Source organism: Orussus abietinus, unplaced genomic scaffold (genome assembly GCF_000612105.2).
Source record: "Orussus abietinus isolate OABI.00-Male unplaced genomic scaffold, Oabi_2.0 scaffold25, whole genome shotgun sequence".
NCBI classification, from domain to species: Eukaryota; Metazoa; Arthropoda; class Insecta; order Hymenoptera; family Orussidae; genus Orussus; species Orussus abietinus.
In genome coordinates, this window is record NW_019394504.1 from 668,829 (window position 1) to 685,407 (window position 16,579).

A 16,579-nucleotide genomic window follows, 5' to 3' on the forward strand; every position below is an offset into this window, starting at 1 on the left:
CCTTACACCTACACATATATACATAAACATTATCGGCAACAATGAAATAACAACCCTCGATTAGGAATTAATGGGAGGTGATAGGAAAACTCATCCCCAGGGAGTTTATTAATAAAAATTCTTTATTAATAGGAATATTTATTTATTAGATACTTGCGAAGGCGTTTCGGTTCCATCTGGCGGAGAGTCCGCTCGAATATTCCCAGGCAGTATTCCCCCGTGGATAAATCCGGGATTCGGGGCGTCGACTCGACGCAGTCGCGCTGGCTCTCCCTTCCCCGGGGGCGCGACCGTTTTTGAATCGACCGCCCGGCGGAGGCGCCACCCTCGCAAGGTCATTGGTCGGCGCGTCGGCCATCATGAGGCGCATTATGCAAACTATGCGTGGAATCCATGATGGCCGCCCCGCATTCCACCAATCGGGACCCGCTAAACAGCGGCCATCATAAAAAGGGTCGACCCTGCGCTCTGGCGGCGGACGCCGCAACTTCCGACTTGGCCGACCACCCGACAGATGTCTCTGCCTCGCGGACCGGCCGCGCTCGGCTCGGCCGGAGGGGGGATGCTTCGACCCGCCCCCCTCCCCGCTCTCGCCGCCAGAACCGGTTCCCCTCGGAATGACTCGGGATGACTCGGCTCTTCTCGGCTCCGCTCGCGAGCCGAGGCCACCGGGAAAGCGGAGGCGCCGGATCTACGAGAACGAGCCCGAGAGCACCTTTCCCATGGATTTTATAACTATTATAAACTCGATTTCAGGAGTAAATGAGTATAACGCCATTCGCTGCCATTCGCCGGTAAACTGTCGTTTGATAAATATTAAATGATCGCGGAAACTGGATGTTACCTATCTGTCGTTTTTAATTAATTGGTTTTTATCAATGGGTATAGGTACGATGTTCAAGATTCTCCTTTATTTCTTTAGTTTGTTAGCCTTTAACTTGGGGAGAAAAGGACTTGGGGAGGGTGGGGGTAAACTTTAATATTTTTGGGATTGGGATAGGTATTGCTGGCGGTAATTGCTGGGAAGTCTTGGCGGGTTTGAGAGTCTCCGCCCTGTTCCTCGAAAAAACGAGCAAGAGGGCGACTCCGGTCCTGCTTATGCGCGCGAATCCGGATAATTATGTCGGGGGTTTTATCGAGCCTCCTGCGCCCGCGACTTTATTTCGCGGGATAAAGGAGGCAGGTATGGCTGCGGCAAAAACACTCGCAAGAAAAGCCCCCTGGAATTCGCAATGGCCGCGACTCTCGTTCCCTGCCTCCCCGGATTGCTAATTCAGGAGGAGCGTCTTCAGAGGAGACGTCGCCGTATCCTGTGGCTCCGCCGTGAGAGTAATCCCCCTCCTCTCTGCACGTCCCATCCTCTCGGCAGGAATCCTCGGCCCCTCGCTTTCGAAATCCGCCCTTTCCAACCCCTCGCCAATTTCGGAAACACCCTCTCGCTGCACCCGACTGCAGATCTGGAAAAGGACCCGGCTTAGGGGAGGGTCCTTGTAGAAGGACCCCTAAGGAAGGACAGCGTAACTCCCTTTTTATTAAACGATCTCGTAGGCACCGACAAAGAATTATTTACATATAGTAAAATCTACTCTAAATAGTTGTAGGGTAAGACGTAGTCCTTGGAAGATCCTGGATGGGAAAGACTTCTTTAAGGATGTCGATAGACCAGAAAATGTCGCCACCACGTCCTTCCCTAGAAGTCAGCTAATCCTCCCAGTGGTTCCACGGTTTCCTCACCCTTGTCCCCGAAATCCTCCTTTTTGGGAACACCCTCGTGTCCTGGATAGGAAGAGGGAAAATTACCTTCCCTCGAATTCCGAGGTCTGCCGGGTCCGATATCTGCGGAGAAGAGAAGGACGTTAATTTTCATCGCCCACTCGGGAGTTGGCAGGACTAAGTGAATTCCATTCCCTAGAAAATGAGAAAAATCATTCGATGCCGACGTGGAATGTAAGACGAGGAGCGAACCTTCGCTACGACTCGGAAGGACGAAGCCGATCGATCGACTCCTGGAGGGCAAAGGACTTCTTCCATTCTCTTTTCAAATGTTTCGCCTCCTCCTCCCCTCGAGTCCTCCCTCGGGAGCTGATATTCGCCCTTTCGGAGCTAAAAGGGAAGAGGACTTCGGAAGGACAACAGGTTTATCTCCTGCGGTAAAACTGCACCAGGGGCCGCAAGATCTCTCCCGTCTCGCGAAGTACGGCAACCGCGGGAGTAATTTAATTATTTACGCGATTATCACCGATTTTTACCCGACTGTCCATGACGCGACAGTTTCCGCCGTAATAATTCCCCGGTGTTAATTTCCTCCCCCCCTGTGCCAAGATTCACCGACCGGCCAGGATGTTAACGACCCCGCGTTAATTCGACACGGGCCGAGGGTACGTTGCAAGACCTGTTTGTAATTACCGCAAATTATTATCATGGAAAGAACTCGCGCAGTTTCAAATAGAGCGCCCTCGACCCCCCGCAGGGCCCAGATTGATTTTGATTGGCATCCCTGCTGAGAAGTGCGTCATTGCACCGCGGGTACTTATCTGTACTCACCCCACTAGAGATTAGACTTTTCAGAGCTTCCGGATTCCCCGTCCGAGAGATTTCCTAGCAATTGCCCTCGTTATTAGGCAATTAGGCTGTACCCTAAATCCCGAAATAAATCAGTGATTAATTCTTGGGCACTTGGATGTGCATTAAGGCGCTGCACGGGTCGGGAGGTCGATCGGTGCATCTTATGCAGCTTCTTTCCCCGGTTCCTCTGGTAGTTGACACGTAACTCGACGCAAGCGTGCGTTGTTTACGGTGCCATAAAATTACCGAGTTGATGCTTTAAACTGGAATAAAATGATCGCGGAGCCGGCACGTACACTTGTATGCATTCATACACGAGCCGAGTGCAGTTCGACCGGGACGAGTGACCGGCCAGGAATCGGCTGGTTTCTCAAGGGAGAAATGCACCGGCAATTCCCTGGAACCTACCGAGAATTCCCAGGACTCCAGACACCGGGATCCGGTAATATAGGGCCCGGGACGAAAGCTGTGATTTTTTCCCTCCCCCTAAACTTTTTCTTTCTTCTTTCCTTTTCCTTTTTGACACGTCTTTGCTCCTCCTCTCTTGGAAGCAATTACCCGAAATCGGCGTCTCCGGGTTTTGGTAGCATCACTTCTGATCTTAATGCCTCGTATCGCGGAGCCAGAGGCTCCCCTCGTTAATACAAGGCCTGAATGGAATATCTTTTCCATTTATAAGCTATTCCCTGAAATACGTGTGTCTTCATTCGCCACGGCGTTATTTCCAATGTTAACGGTGGGCGTCGCGAAGCCGTATTTAGGGTCCCCGGGGTTGAGGCTTCGGCATCTAGGGACCCCAGGCCGCGAGACTCGCGACGAGGGCTCGACTTTTTACGGATGATTATCCGGAATCCGTGTCTCTTTATCGGCTGTAACCCGGCTTTTAAGAGCAATGCCTCGCTCCTTAACGTTTACTCGACTTACCTTATTCCTCGGTTAGTACCCCCGCAACCCGACGTTGCATAGAGTGCCGCAACATTTTATTCGATAGCGCTATCCGTTATGTTAATGTCCCGTATCAAGGGATACACTTAGCGGGCAAAAAAATGGGGAAAAACGAGGAGAATTTTTTTACCGTCGTTATCACTCCCGTTAATGGCCCCGCCATGGATATGCATTTAGTGGGCCACTTCTGCCGATACCGGATATTAAAACGTCTGGAGAGGAGTTTGCATTTTCGTGCTTACCGAAAGTGCCAAGAAATGCTCCATTATTTATTTACCCGGGATTATCTTTGAGGTCAATGCGGAGGCACGTGTTTCGAGCGAGATCCTTTTCCGCATGCGGAACGCAATCTCGGACACTTTCCCCCTGTCGATGTAACTCACTTTTCTGCACGTAATGGGAATACCTTCCGACGTGGGTGTGCATTGACATACGCGACACATGTGACACACGTGCCGTCAACCTGGGGGATCCATCGCCGTCAAGGAAGTCGCGAAGGGAATGTCAATGAACTCGGTGGTTGACAGACTCGCATGAGAATCGAGCGAATGCGCTTTTCCTCGAAATTTGCAAGCTGCTAAATATGGCGTCCTTGGGCAGTCATATTTCAACGTATTCAACGAGTGTCCCTCGGCCTTGGATGCGTTCCCTATGGCCGTGAATTCCCACAAGCGGCGCATGCATTAATGAATATTAAAAACCATGGAAACAAAGCGAGGGTAGAAATAAAATCCCGATATATAAATTCGTAAAGACTTTTATGCAAACGTCTTATTAAGAGAACCGTTCCGCGGGACATTAATCGGTGTCAAAATGGGCACAAAAATTAAGTGCCCGCGCGTGTTGCATTCTAATCGAGGAATTAACATTTTTCCGCGGTTTTTCTATCCAGCGAGCAGAGGTATCCGAAATCCAATCTCCTGGAGAAGTCGTCACCGAGGAATTATGAGGAGTTATTGCAAGGAATTATTGCACCTAACGAGGCATCAATTATTTCCGAGAAAAGTGCATTAAACCGAGCCAATCTGATCTCTCCTCGTATGTCTCGGGCGGAATTTATACACGTGACAAGTGACAACCCGATTTCACGGGTGTAAGGCCGTTGGGACGTTAATGGCATTTATAAGGAACTATTTAAACCGGCGAGGAAATTTGCTTTAATGGCACTAAATCCGACCGAGAGACTCGCGATGGCGACGGCTGACCGATCGCGCAGAAATATGCCGGAACGTTCACTTAGGGTGCCCCATAATGGAGCAATTCTGGGGGGAAAGGTGGGCGAGGCGTTTCGCAAACCCGATTAGCCTATTTTTCTTGGCAGCACCCTCGATAAAGACATTCCTGCCACGCGGGGGTGTCTCTCGAGCTGTAAACGTCGAACGGTCATCCGAGCGATGTCCATTACGGACACTAGTACTTGCACCACGGTTTGATCGGTTACGACTCCGAGCGCGGCTGAAATGGCCTCGATAATGGAAGATAGTACGAGCAACTCGAGTGGACTTCGAATGTCCCTTCTTTTCCCGACTCGCACCAGGAAACCGAGCCGACCGTACGCAGATACCAGAGATCCCACGATGCATGGCCATTCGCGACTGGCCGGCACCCATTTCAGTGGAGTCGAATCGGCACCGCCCTTTTCGAATTTAGATTTTTTCAAACACCATATCGGAGGGGAGGAGATAGTTTAGTCGCCTACGCACTCCGGTCTCCGGCATCGAGAACCAATATGGCGGGATTTAGACGATACACTTAGGTCGGATAGTCGATTATTCATGTCCGATACTGGAGATACCATCGCCTATCAAAATTGTATGACCCTCCCTGTGAGGTGAGGGTATTAAAAGATATTTTTAAATCTCGCTTAATAAAGGTGAAAACTGTCGAGAAATTGGAAAATATGAAACAATTAATAGTAAATTAAATCAGTGCATCCTTACATGAGTTAGGTATCGCACAGGCGTATGCTTCTAAGAGAAGTGGAGACGGATAAAAAAATTGAATGACAGGAAATAATGAATAATAAATTAAATCGGTAGAATGGTATTAGTGAATTCTTACCTGCGATGGCAAGGTGTATCACAGTGGCGCACGGTTTGGTAGCAGAGTCACGGGACGGCAGAGGGGGTTGTATAGGTGTAGAGGGAGGCTCGAGCCGAGCTCGTATCGATCGAGCCCCCGGGCCCCCGAGCCACCCCCGGCGCTTCTCCTGGGGCGCCCCACCCGAAATCGGGGGCGGCCGCCCCGGCGTGCGTGGTCGGCGCGCCATGCTGCTCGCGGGGTAGACACCCCCGCCCACCCCCTGCACCCTCGGGGTATATACGTCTCCTCTCCGCACCTGGAACGAGCCAATTGCGATGAGCTAATTTTTTCTTCGCCCCAGACGCGCCAGGTACGGCGCACGAGATGCATCTTAATGGGGATCAACACGCGGAAGCCCCGCTTTGAGATTGCCCGTAAAACTCCTGTCTGCCAAATTGGAGCAACCTTCTCACCCCCGCCAGGTGGATGCCACCCTTGCGCTCCTCACCTGGAACAAAGCGGAAAGAACGTGAAAATTGGCTCAACCCTTTTACGAATCGGAATTTCGGACTTATTTATTCGGAGTTCTCTTTAGCGGTTAAATCGAGAAAGTGATCTTAGAGAGTTAGGAGGTTTGGAGAATTTCTAGGGGTGGAACATGTTCCTATTGCGTTGGGTTCCCTTTACGGAGGACGGTTTCGCGACTGCACTTTTCGCGGGTTGGTGGAAGGTTTTCCGAAAACTCAGCGAAATCCGACCTGGCGTTTACGAGCGGCGCCGCGCTCGCCCGGGCGGAAATTGCGAAATTGCTTATGCTTTATAAGGGGAGACAGGGGATAGGGTGGTCGAAGCAAGGTGATATTGATGCGCAAAATGCATAAAGAAGCGGCGTTTCACTCGTGAATAAACAACGAGCTTGCCGCGAATATGCCGCTCGTGGGTGGGCGAAGCTTAGCTCGGATGGTCGAGGGACGTCGCCCTCGAAAAAAGTGCTCTCTCCCTTGCTCGACGGACTAGAAAAAATATACACCTCGGGGTAAAGGCAAGAGTGAAACGCGCAGCATGCAGAATGCTCTCCAGGCCCCTCCCCGAAGAGCAAAGTAATCCCGGTAACACCAAAGGTGGAATATCATAGAAAAAGAATATTGATCCAGTAAAAAAAATCAGGTTCTCAAAATCTGCCCAATCTCTTACGTCGTAAAGCACCTCCACCCTCCGGGGCATTTAACTCCACCGTGTTCGCGTAATTCCGAGGCGATTTCCTTGAAGAATGGAGCGGCGGATATTTTTCTCGGGTGGAGGGTCGAGGGTGGAGGGCATTAAAAAAAGGAAAACCGCCGAAGCAGTAAACCCTGAAAATATTCCACCGGGAGGACGACTCCCCGGTGCTTCTCGAAGTGCCCTACGGTGTATTAAAAAAGTATTACATTTAATAAAGCGAAAACTTTCGAGCCGTCTGCGGGGTGGAGGTTGCAATTACGGGGTTTGGCAGTCGGGTCGTCGCGGCGGACATTTATACCGAAATTCCGACCGGAAAATCGGCCACCCCCGCCGGTTTTCCGGCCGCATCCGCACATTCCGCCCGCGTTTTCCGTGTTCCTCGGCCATTACGTTCACCCTCCTGGGTCCGGCACCCCTGCGCCCGGGTCCGATCCAATTTATACGCCGGATTATTCCGGACGTCGGGGGTGGGTCGGGTCGGAGCTCGGGGTGGACGTCCCGGATCGACCGGGACGGAGCCGGGCTGGGCGGACAGGCGGATGCCACCCCCGGGGGTTTCGGCAAACATGGCCGATCGACTCGCCCTCGTCGTCGATATTGCCCCCGTGTAGCCTACCTTGCTCTACACGCACCCCCAATTGCCTATTCCGCGAACGCCGCCGCCATTCGGATCCGCCAATTGTCGGGAAAGCCTGCAAAGAGAGGACCGACTGATTACCCTTATCTCGCGTTTTCAAACACTCCCATCCGACAGAAATGCTCCAAATACCCTTTAAAAAGGAAATAAAATCCCACATGCCAGAAAAAAAAAGTGGTTGATTCAAAGAAACACGCGATAATAAGGTCCCGCGATTAAATGCGTCCGAAGACACTTAAAATCGAGTAAAGAAAATTCGTTTAAATTCCCATCAATTTTCCTTCCGAACAATTCAGTTGACTATTCAGACTTCGTGCAGAAATGTATATGTATTTTTATTGAATATACGTGAAATTAGAAATTCTAAAATTATCAAGCCGGGAACGACGGTTTAGCGGTGGCGCACACCGTGTAACAAGGTGCACCGATAAGTTGCGAGTTATTGCGAGTGCACATTTGCGAGTGCAGATAAATCCGCGAGTGAGGTAGGGCTATCTTCGGTTTCTCCATTTCCGAGCGTGTAATCGGCGCCCCGTGCTCCTCGCCGCGTATCTCCTCGGCGGTGCGACGCGCGATAATTGATAATGGAAGCGGTCTTCCTCGCGTCGGCGATAGTCGGCGCGAAATCCGCGGCCAATGGAGGCCCGCCACTCGGCCACCGTCCGTCGGAGAAATTCCTCGGGCAAGATGGAGCTTTATCGGCCATTCGCGTCTACCCGGACGGCTGAGAGACGCGACGATAAATCCGAGCGAAGCGACGCGGCGTCGCGACGCCGGCTCGGCGGCCCGAAAGCGGCGTACTTCTGGCCGCGATTAAACCTCCGTGGAATTTCGCCGCTCGATAACGCAGGAGCCCTCTCCGCGTTTTTCCACTTTTTCCCGATTTTTATGCAACCCCGCGCCGATCGGGCGTGATTTTACACACTGCGCGGTGTTAACGACCTTGATTTAACGCCAATTAACGTTAATTGCATTGATTTCGCGCGATTTGCCGGCCGTATAAGTCCCCGTCCTCCGATTTTACGACTTGCTCGCGGCTCTTCCAGGCCGGGCTGTGACGTCAGTTTCGAGTTTCAGGGTTGTGCCGAATTTTTCGAGAAAGTGTCGCCTCCACTCGAGACAGTCACTCGAGTGCGATGACTTACGAGCTGGCCTCCTAAAACGAGTATTTAATATTGTATAAATAAATCTGAGAAATATCCGTCAATTTCATGTTTCTTACTCCGGGATATATTCCATGGATTTTTATTACTTATCGAGAGGTAACTGAAATCAATGACAAGAGTCGCTCGGCTGAAGTCACTTAAGGAGGAGTATCCGTCAGTTTCATATATTTTTTTTTCCCCGAGATTAATAATTCTAGCAATTTTTATTCGTTAAGAGGTCTCTTTGGAATCAATGGAAAGCGAAACAAGAGTCGCGACTCCTGGCTGAAGAGACATCGTAAGTCATAAGACTCCTGCGCCCTAAGAATCAGGGCCTCATTGCCATGGAGGTATCTGTCACCGGTAACAAGAGTGTACGACGGGCGATATTTCTCATTCAGGTTAGAAATTGAGCGACGTTTAACCTTGGTTATACGAGCTTGTTTGCGCGTAAAGGTCCCTGAGATCGATCGATGCCGTCTCGCGCCGGAGACGAGCTTGGCCATGAAACTTCTCCAGCATCCCAACCCAAGCATTTCAAGGTAAAAACCACGTCCAACACCAAAATTTCTTTTGTTTTCCCCAGAAAGTAATTAAACGATCTTTAAAAAAATATCCAATACCCCAGGCACCCATTAAGACAAGTCCCAATTAATTTCATAAACAGCTCCGGCGCACGAAAAGTCCCTCTGGAAATGAGACAGAAATTCGAGCAGGTTGAAAATTTTTTATAACGCGAGTGAGGTCTCAGTTTTTCATAGATCGTTCATCCGGTCATTATTGATGGAACCGAGGCCAGGTTTTGAGCCTTTCGCAGATGTCTTTCAGCGTCGCACAAATGCCTGGTCGCCGTCATCACGACGTCCACGCGTTCAGACAATTGCTCCTGATTGCCGCCTTATCTTGTCATTGAACCTCGAGGGGGAGACGACCTATCATCTCGAGGGCGGGAATAAAGAATAAAGGATAAAGAACAAAAGTAAACACGAGAGCGAGAGAGGCGATAGAAATTGTCGAGGTCCGGTCACATGGCGACATGGCTGCGGTCGAGAATTGCGGCGACGATTTTAGTGGGTTTTTATTCGGCAGAGAATTTTTCCCTACATCCGTCGATCGGGATAAAATAGACCGATTTTTAAAATCGGAGGTGGAGGCAGACTGTTTAAACAAGCTCTTAGTTGTGGACCACCCGCTGGTTCGATCCAATTATTGGTCCAGAGAGCCAATCTCGAGGATCTCTCCTGCTCCCGAGTAGAGATGGCGTTCCCGATAGGGACCAGGATGCCTCCGACTCTTTAACTAAGGAGAGAGAGAGAGAGAGACGGCTCGGCGGGCCCGTAAAAAAAAAAGAAAAGAAACAGAAAAGAAGACGTACACCCGCGAGTCACATAAATAATGCATACGAAGGCCGATAAAACGAGCCTAATTTATTTTATCTGCCTCCTATAATTTGGACCTATAAATTCAAATCCGGACCCGCTGGCTCGCAGGGTCGGTCGAGAGTTATGCCACCGTGCGAACAGCTAATTACCGAACCGATGATTCTAAGAAGATCATTCGATCCCCCTTCGTTTCCGGCACGGTGGATGGGGGAACCCCGCGATGACTCCAAGGCCGAATTAAAAAGGAGACTCATGGAACGTATACCCCATGTTCAAGGCGAAGAGGTGTACATTAAATTAAGCTTTATTTAGTCGGTATCGCGTTACAAGGAATGCAAGGGGCAGTGGACCCTGCGAGACCTGGCTAGTTGTCGAGGACACCTAGTGCTTTACGAGAGTGCCCTGCCGCATAGTAATTTCTGCCAACCTGGCGCCGGGAACTCTCTAGGAATTCCTGAAATACTTTCTCTCCCCGTGGGTTCGAGCTGGAAATCCAAGTACGCGGTCAGGAAATATTCTTTAGGAATTAATTCATCATTATACTTCTGTATTTTTAGTCGATTAACGTAGAAATCCCGAGGCTTTCCTTGTGCGCGGCGGGGACCGGCGGCCATCTTGGTTCCACCTTACGTCGAGGTGTTCGGCGAAGACTCGCGACTTTTGTCGCTCTTTTTCTCGGGTGGAAAAATAAAACTGGCCAATGCCGGGGCCTCGGGAGGATTCTCCGATGTCGCGTTCACGGTGGAGGCCGTTTACAGTGCGTTACAATGGAGTCTCGAGTAATAATTCGGCAGGGAGTTACGGCCCCCGGTGACCCTCGAAAGCGGATTAAGCGCCCTCTGGATCCGCCGCTGAAGAAGACCTTTCGTCTTCGCGAGTCGATCGGAAAGTATGGCGGGGAGAGGGGCCGCTTAACGGGCAGAAATTTATCCTCAAGGACTCCAACGTGCGGTAGCATTAACGCGCCGGACCTTTCCCGAGGGACAACCGAGGAGGTTGCGCCGCGGCTCTTTAAGCTCGCCAATTTAGCAGCTGGCAGCCGCGTTGCATAAATTCGAAGATCTTTCGGCCGAATCGCGAGGACCGAGATAAGTTACGGCCGCCTTATGCAAATCTCGGCAAGTGCGACGGCCCGTTGCTCAATTTATCGGGGGTCCATTCTTTATCGTTCGACGCCCTCGACCGATACCGATCGACTTCGTCTTCCGTCCGGAGCGGAGGCGCAGCATCCCTCGCGGTCCACGATGGCCGCCTCCTTCCATTCACGAATTCAGCAGGAACGGAAAGTCGGGAGGTCCACTTTTTATGACTCGAGGGAGGGTACGTGGGTGTGCAATGATTTCTTTGAGAAATATTTTGTAAGCAGTCCCCGTGGACACTTTATCTCGGGCTCGTAAACCATGTCGACACGTTCGGGCGAATTCAAGAGTGGTTGGAAATTTAACGAAGTGTATTTTACTTTTCGTGTCCTTATTAGGAGTGCGATCGTTAATTTAATATTTGACTTTCTTGTTAATTAATTAAGCACATTATGTACACAACGGTTCATGAGACGGATATCACCGAGGAGATAAATCATCCGAAGCTTTCTATTCTCTCGCTGTTATTCCCTACATTGAATCGTAATTAATAACCCGCGCTATCGATCTCTTCGATTCTTCCCATTTTTCCTGAACTTTCGCCATGGACTCGTTATATCGTAACGAGGAGTCATCTCTTCGAGCACGTAAGTCATAAATGCTGTCATTGTACGTACATTCCACTGCGTGGAAAAGAGGTCAGTTCAAAGTGGCTAGATCGGCATCGGTAAACATCCTTGCGTTATCTTCCTCCCCCGCAAAATACATTGTTCCGAATTTAATTAATAGTTTTCTAGTAGAAGAAGTACAGATAAGAGCATCGATCGAGGTCGTACTATTTTGCTCCCACAATTTTCTTCCAGTCTTCTGGTTTCATTTCTTGAGCTCTCCGTTTGATATATTCCGTCGGGCGGTGAATGCCGCATTACGTTTTTTCTTCCTCCCCAAAATTCCCCGTACCGAAATTTGCCATGCAAAATTTTTCATAGAAAATCTTCCCCACAAAATTCTCACATCACTTCGACCCAAGGATTTCCAGATGCACGGTTCAGTGGACAAATCTGCGTCGAATTCGGTCCGGAAGTCTTTGCCTTAATGACGGAAAGTTCAGCCAAAATCGCGACGTCGGGTCAAGCTTGACGGTGCGGTTTCCGTCGGGCCGGAGGCGGAATGCTGGAAATAAGTCGCGTTAACGTGGCTTTCTCGCAACTTTCTCGTAGGCGGCCCTTTTCATAATTCAAGAGCTATTGCGGGAGCATTCCGCCGGGAGCTGATGGCTTGCAGGCCGCGCGCGGTTCCGCAAGACGAAGAGCGCGTCGGATCGAGGTCGACGTCGCGGCCGTCGCCTCTGTCAACCGGGTCTGTCATTTCCGAGAGAAAAGGAGATGCATTCTCGAGAGGACCCTCTAAACTCGACGGAATCCCCGGGACGCGTCTTCGCCCCGTTACGGCGGCCATTCCGTCCGAGTTATTCCGTCGTTAAGAGTCGCATCGACGCGGCCACCTCGCGCCTTCCATTCCGCCCCATATTTTTATCCCTTCTCGTCTCGGGGGAGAAAAAAAAAATCGAAAAACCGCCCCGGAATGGAGAAACCTTCCGGGGACTTTCGCCGATTGCCTGCGACGGGGCGACGAAAGCGACGGAATGGCCGCGCGGCTCGCGGCTTTACAACCCCCTAAACAAGCCACTTTCTCTGGCAACCCTTCTGCGAACGGGCACCGCGGTATTTTCGACACTTTCTCTCCAGGACCTCTGCAAACGTCTGCCTCGTTCTACGTCTAGTTTTAGGGCCATACATTCGAGAAAGTGCCGCCAAAAATCCCGCACGCGAAATCGCCGGCAAGTACAAGTCGCGCGGCGATCGTTTCTTCGGCACCTGCTTCTCGAATTCGCACTCCATGAAGGGATGCTTAAAAAATGCTCGTCGTGTCTTTTCGAATTTCGCGGACATTTTCGACACTTTCTCTTCAGAACTTCTGCAAACGTCTGCCTCGTTCTACGTCTAGTTTTAGGGCCATACATTCGAGAAAGTGCCGCCAAAAATCCCGCACGCGAAATCGCCGGCAATTTCGGTACAAGTCGCTCGGCGATCGTTTCTTCGGCACCTGCTCCTCGGATTCGCACTCCATGAAGGGATGCTTAAAAAATGCTCGTCGTGTCTTTTCGAGTTCTGCGGACATTTTCGACACTTTCTCTTCAGAACTTCTGCAAACGTCTGCCTCGTTCTACGTCTAGTTTTAGGGCCATACATTCGAGAAAGTGCCGCCAAAAATCTCGCACAAGAATCATCAGCAAGTTATTTCTTTTTCGCCAGGTTTACCCCCTTTAACAGAATGCTTAAAAAACTCATCGTGTCGCTAGTTTTTCCTTTTCAGGTCGGTTAGCCGAGGCGAGACTCGCGGCCATTTTCTCACGGCTGAGAATTCCTCCGAGAGGAGAGTGATGCGCCCTGTCGCTTCTTATTTCCCAGCTGACGCGGGAATTATTTCATTTACATAGTCGCGGGGTTTGACTTCGGTCGGCCGACTATTTGCAAGTATAATGGGGAAAGAGTTTGCCAACTCCACGCGATGGACGTTCTCGCTGCGAATGCTCGGCGGCTGCTGCAATGTTTCAAGGTGTTAAAGGAATGCGTTTCAACCCCTCTAACTTTCCTCGACTTTGCGTTCCCCATTCCTACGTATCCATACCTACGTGCCCCGATTAATCCTCAAAATGAAGCCCTTCCTCCCGTGACGATGCTGGATCAACTCATCTGATAAAAAAAAATCCCCCAAATCTAACAACTCGAGGCCCTGTCACTGGAATCATTAAAATCCCCTAAATCTCCATTTAACAATGTTTTTCAGACAATGCTCGCTCTAAATCCTTGCAACACTCGATACGTAACTTGAGTTTTTCCTGTTTCAGATTACTGGCAAAATGCCGGGCCGCCGCCGTCTGCTGCACCGGTGAGTTGGATTAGCGTTTAAGAAACGTGCCCGGACCGCACCGCGTGCCAAGAGCCGCTCGGCCGCGTTGTCCGGATTTATCGAAGAAGGCGATTCCGAAGCCCGGCGTAAAATCCATTACCGTTGTCGGTATTTTGTCCGAAGGGGTGCGACGTGTAAATCGGCCGCGGTACGTGCGATAAATCGCGTACCGGGATGGTAAATACGGCTAGGTAAAAGGAACTTTACGGCGCCCTGTAGGCGTAGGCTCGATCGGTCTTTTCGGCCGGTCTAAAAACCCGGGAACGAAAAGTAACGAGACCTCGCGATGGCTAATAAGTAACGAGCAACGAGACCCCGAAGGTCTCCTCGAGTCGTTGGCCGAGACGAAAGAAGTCGCCGCTGGGGAGCGTCGGGATGAAAGAGCCCTTGTAGAGCTATTTCAGAGCGTTTATTTACCGAAGGGAACGTTGGGACGACGGAGACGCCGCTCCAGATTCGGTCATGGGTTTCGCCGCAACACTGTCTAGAGCGACGTCGGAGGAGCGCGACGACCGCGGCCGGCTGGAAATCAATTTAACCGATGATGGGTTAACGGGAGGGCTTTATCTTAAGGTCCTGTAAAGCAGCGGCGAAGCTACAGGCCATTTGGCCTGGGATTAACACGGAATGCAACCTCGTCCTCGGTTGAATCTGCGGCAAGCGATCAAAGAGCTCGCTTGATTGGTCCTCATTGTGCGCCGCCATTATGGAGAACTTTCTTCGCCGGGACGGCCGAAGAGTTTATACTTATTTATACGCGTTTTATCGGCTCCACGATTTAAACTCGACTGTTTAAGAGAAACTTAATTGCTGGCAAAGAAGGAGGAGGGTTATTAGGACGTCGTTGGGAGCATTCCAAATTGGTACAATTGAAAGAAGGGAAGAAGTATTTTTTAAACGCGGGTGTCTCGTCTTTAGGCTAATATCGAGGGCAGTTGGAGTGGTTTTTACGCGACTACGGTCGCGGGTGTTTCTTTTTCAGAGGGCCTTCTCACGATTCCGAGGTCGTAAAGTCCCCCGGTCGGAACCCTTTGCACACATTTTTACGCTCCGCGTCTTTCAGCCGCCTCAAGAAGGTCTCCCTTCGGGGAAGCGGCCGATCCGCCGGCGTCGTTCCGCAATCCGGGGTGTGCGCGGTAATTTCGCGTGAAAAGTGCCCCAATTAACGACGACTCGGTGGCTCGAAGGCCCCCTCTTAAGCGCTCGTTCGTTCCGTTGTTTTCCCGAGTAGAACGCGAGCCCCGGCGGGTTAACGATATATTTTACGGGTCAATTTCGCAATCTAGATCCGTCCGCGCGAAAACCCCGCGGAAAAATGTAAGCTCTCTATCGAGTCGCGCGGCGGCACGAACGGGTTGCCGAACGCTTTCCAAGATGGCCGCCGAGACGCAGACGAAGCCGTCGAGATTACGAGCAGCATCGACGCTCCGATATTCACTTAGAGGGCCGTCTCGGGAGGAGATCCAGGGGATCCCGGGACATCTCTTAGAAATTCCCGGGGAAGTCGTTCCCCTAAGCCGGGATAGGCGCGAGATAGGAAACGTCTTTAGAGGAGACTTACGACGGAGTCTCCACAGGGGCCTCGCTAACGAGTCTAATCGACGTCGGCCGTCTCGTCTGGGCGCGGTTAGGCACGTTTTAGGCGCGTTAAGTACGTTCAGGTACGTCGAGATAGGCACGTCTAGGCTCGCGACTAATCCGTGCCGTTCCCGGGCGCGGCCGAGGGGACGTGGAAAGGGCAGGAGGCCTCTTCCAGCCAGTTTCGAGTTGCATTTCCTAGCCCGCGGCATCCCATCATGGCCGCCGGCCCTCCCCTCGCCGGGACTAAACTAACCTAACCCTTATTTAAGCTCCCTTCGCACGTGGCGGCCATGTTGCTCGAGGGTTGGGTCACCAAAAGGACGGCGACTCATTGGACGAGAGGCGCCCGCATCTCCGTCTGCTCCGGCCGCTTCTCGCTCGCCTCCTCTTTCTCTCTCTGCCCGGGGTGAACTCAATGGGGGGGAGAAAGATGCAGAGAGCGCTCGCTTTCTCTTGCCCGTTCACTTTGCGGGCGAGGGAGAGAGACACAGCGATGGGGGTTGAGCAGGTACGAGGGGGACGGAGCGACCCGGGAAGACTGCGACGAGGCGATGCGGGATCGCAGGGTGCGAGGGAGAGCATCAGAGGGGGCGCTCGCTCTTGGTCTCTCGCTCTTTCTTCCTGATATCAGCGATTTCAGACCCATCTACCGGGCGTGTTGAAACGACGCGCGCAGGGGCTCTCATTTGGATTCTCGAAACCCGACTCCGTGTTGTGGGACAATTTGACACGGGCCGAGAGTTATTGGGGAGTTCTTTTTTTTATCCTTCTTTTGAAAATCGAGACGCGTGTTTAGACGCGATGCAAGACCTCGGTTCCGAGTTTTCTAGATCTCGAGGACTGGGATGGCTTAACTTTGAGCGAGCTGTCGAAAGATATTTATGGGGGAAATGTTGAATTTGGATACGAGATAATATTGAACGTGTCTTCCGGTTTCGTGGAAATATTACCAGGAACTCGATGCCGGTACGTGCCGGTTCTGAAAATATTGAAGAGTAGCTCGAAACTGTTGCCAGGACTTTCCGAAAA

The 16,579-nt window shown here is 51.3% G+C and overlaps 1 protein-coding gene across 1 annotated transcript in view; it reads left to right on the forward strand.

Moving 5' to 3' along the window:
• The window catches only part of LOC105697507, a 198,259-nt gene that overhangs the window by 66,025 nt on the left and 115,655 nt on the right, over positions 1-16,579 (forward strand). The window contains exon 3 of the mRNA XM_012420866.1: positions 13,908-13,948. Coding sequence (XP_012276289.1) covers positions 13,908-13,948 — 41 coding nt within the window. The remainder of the gene's footprint in view (positions 1-13,907; positions 13,949-16,579) is intronic.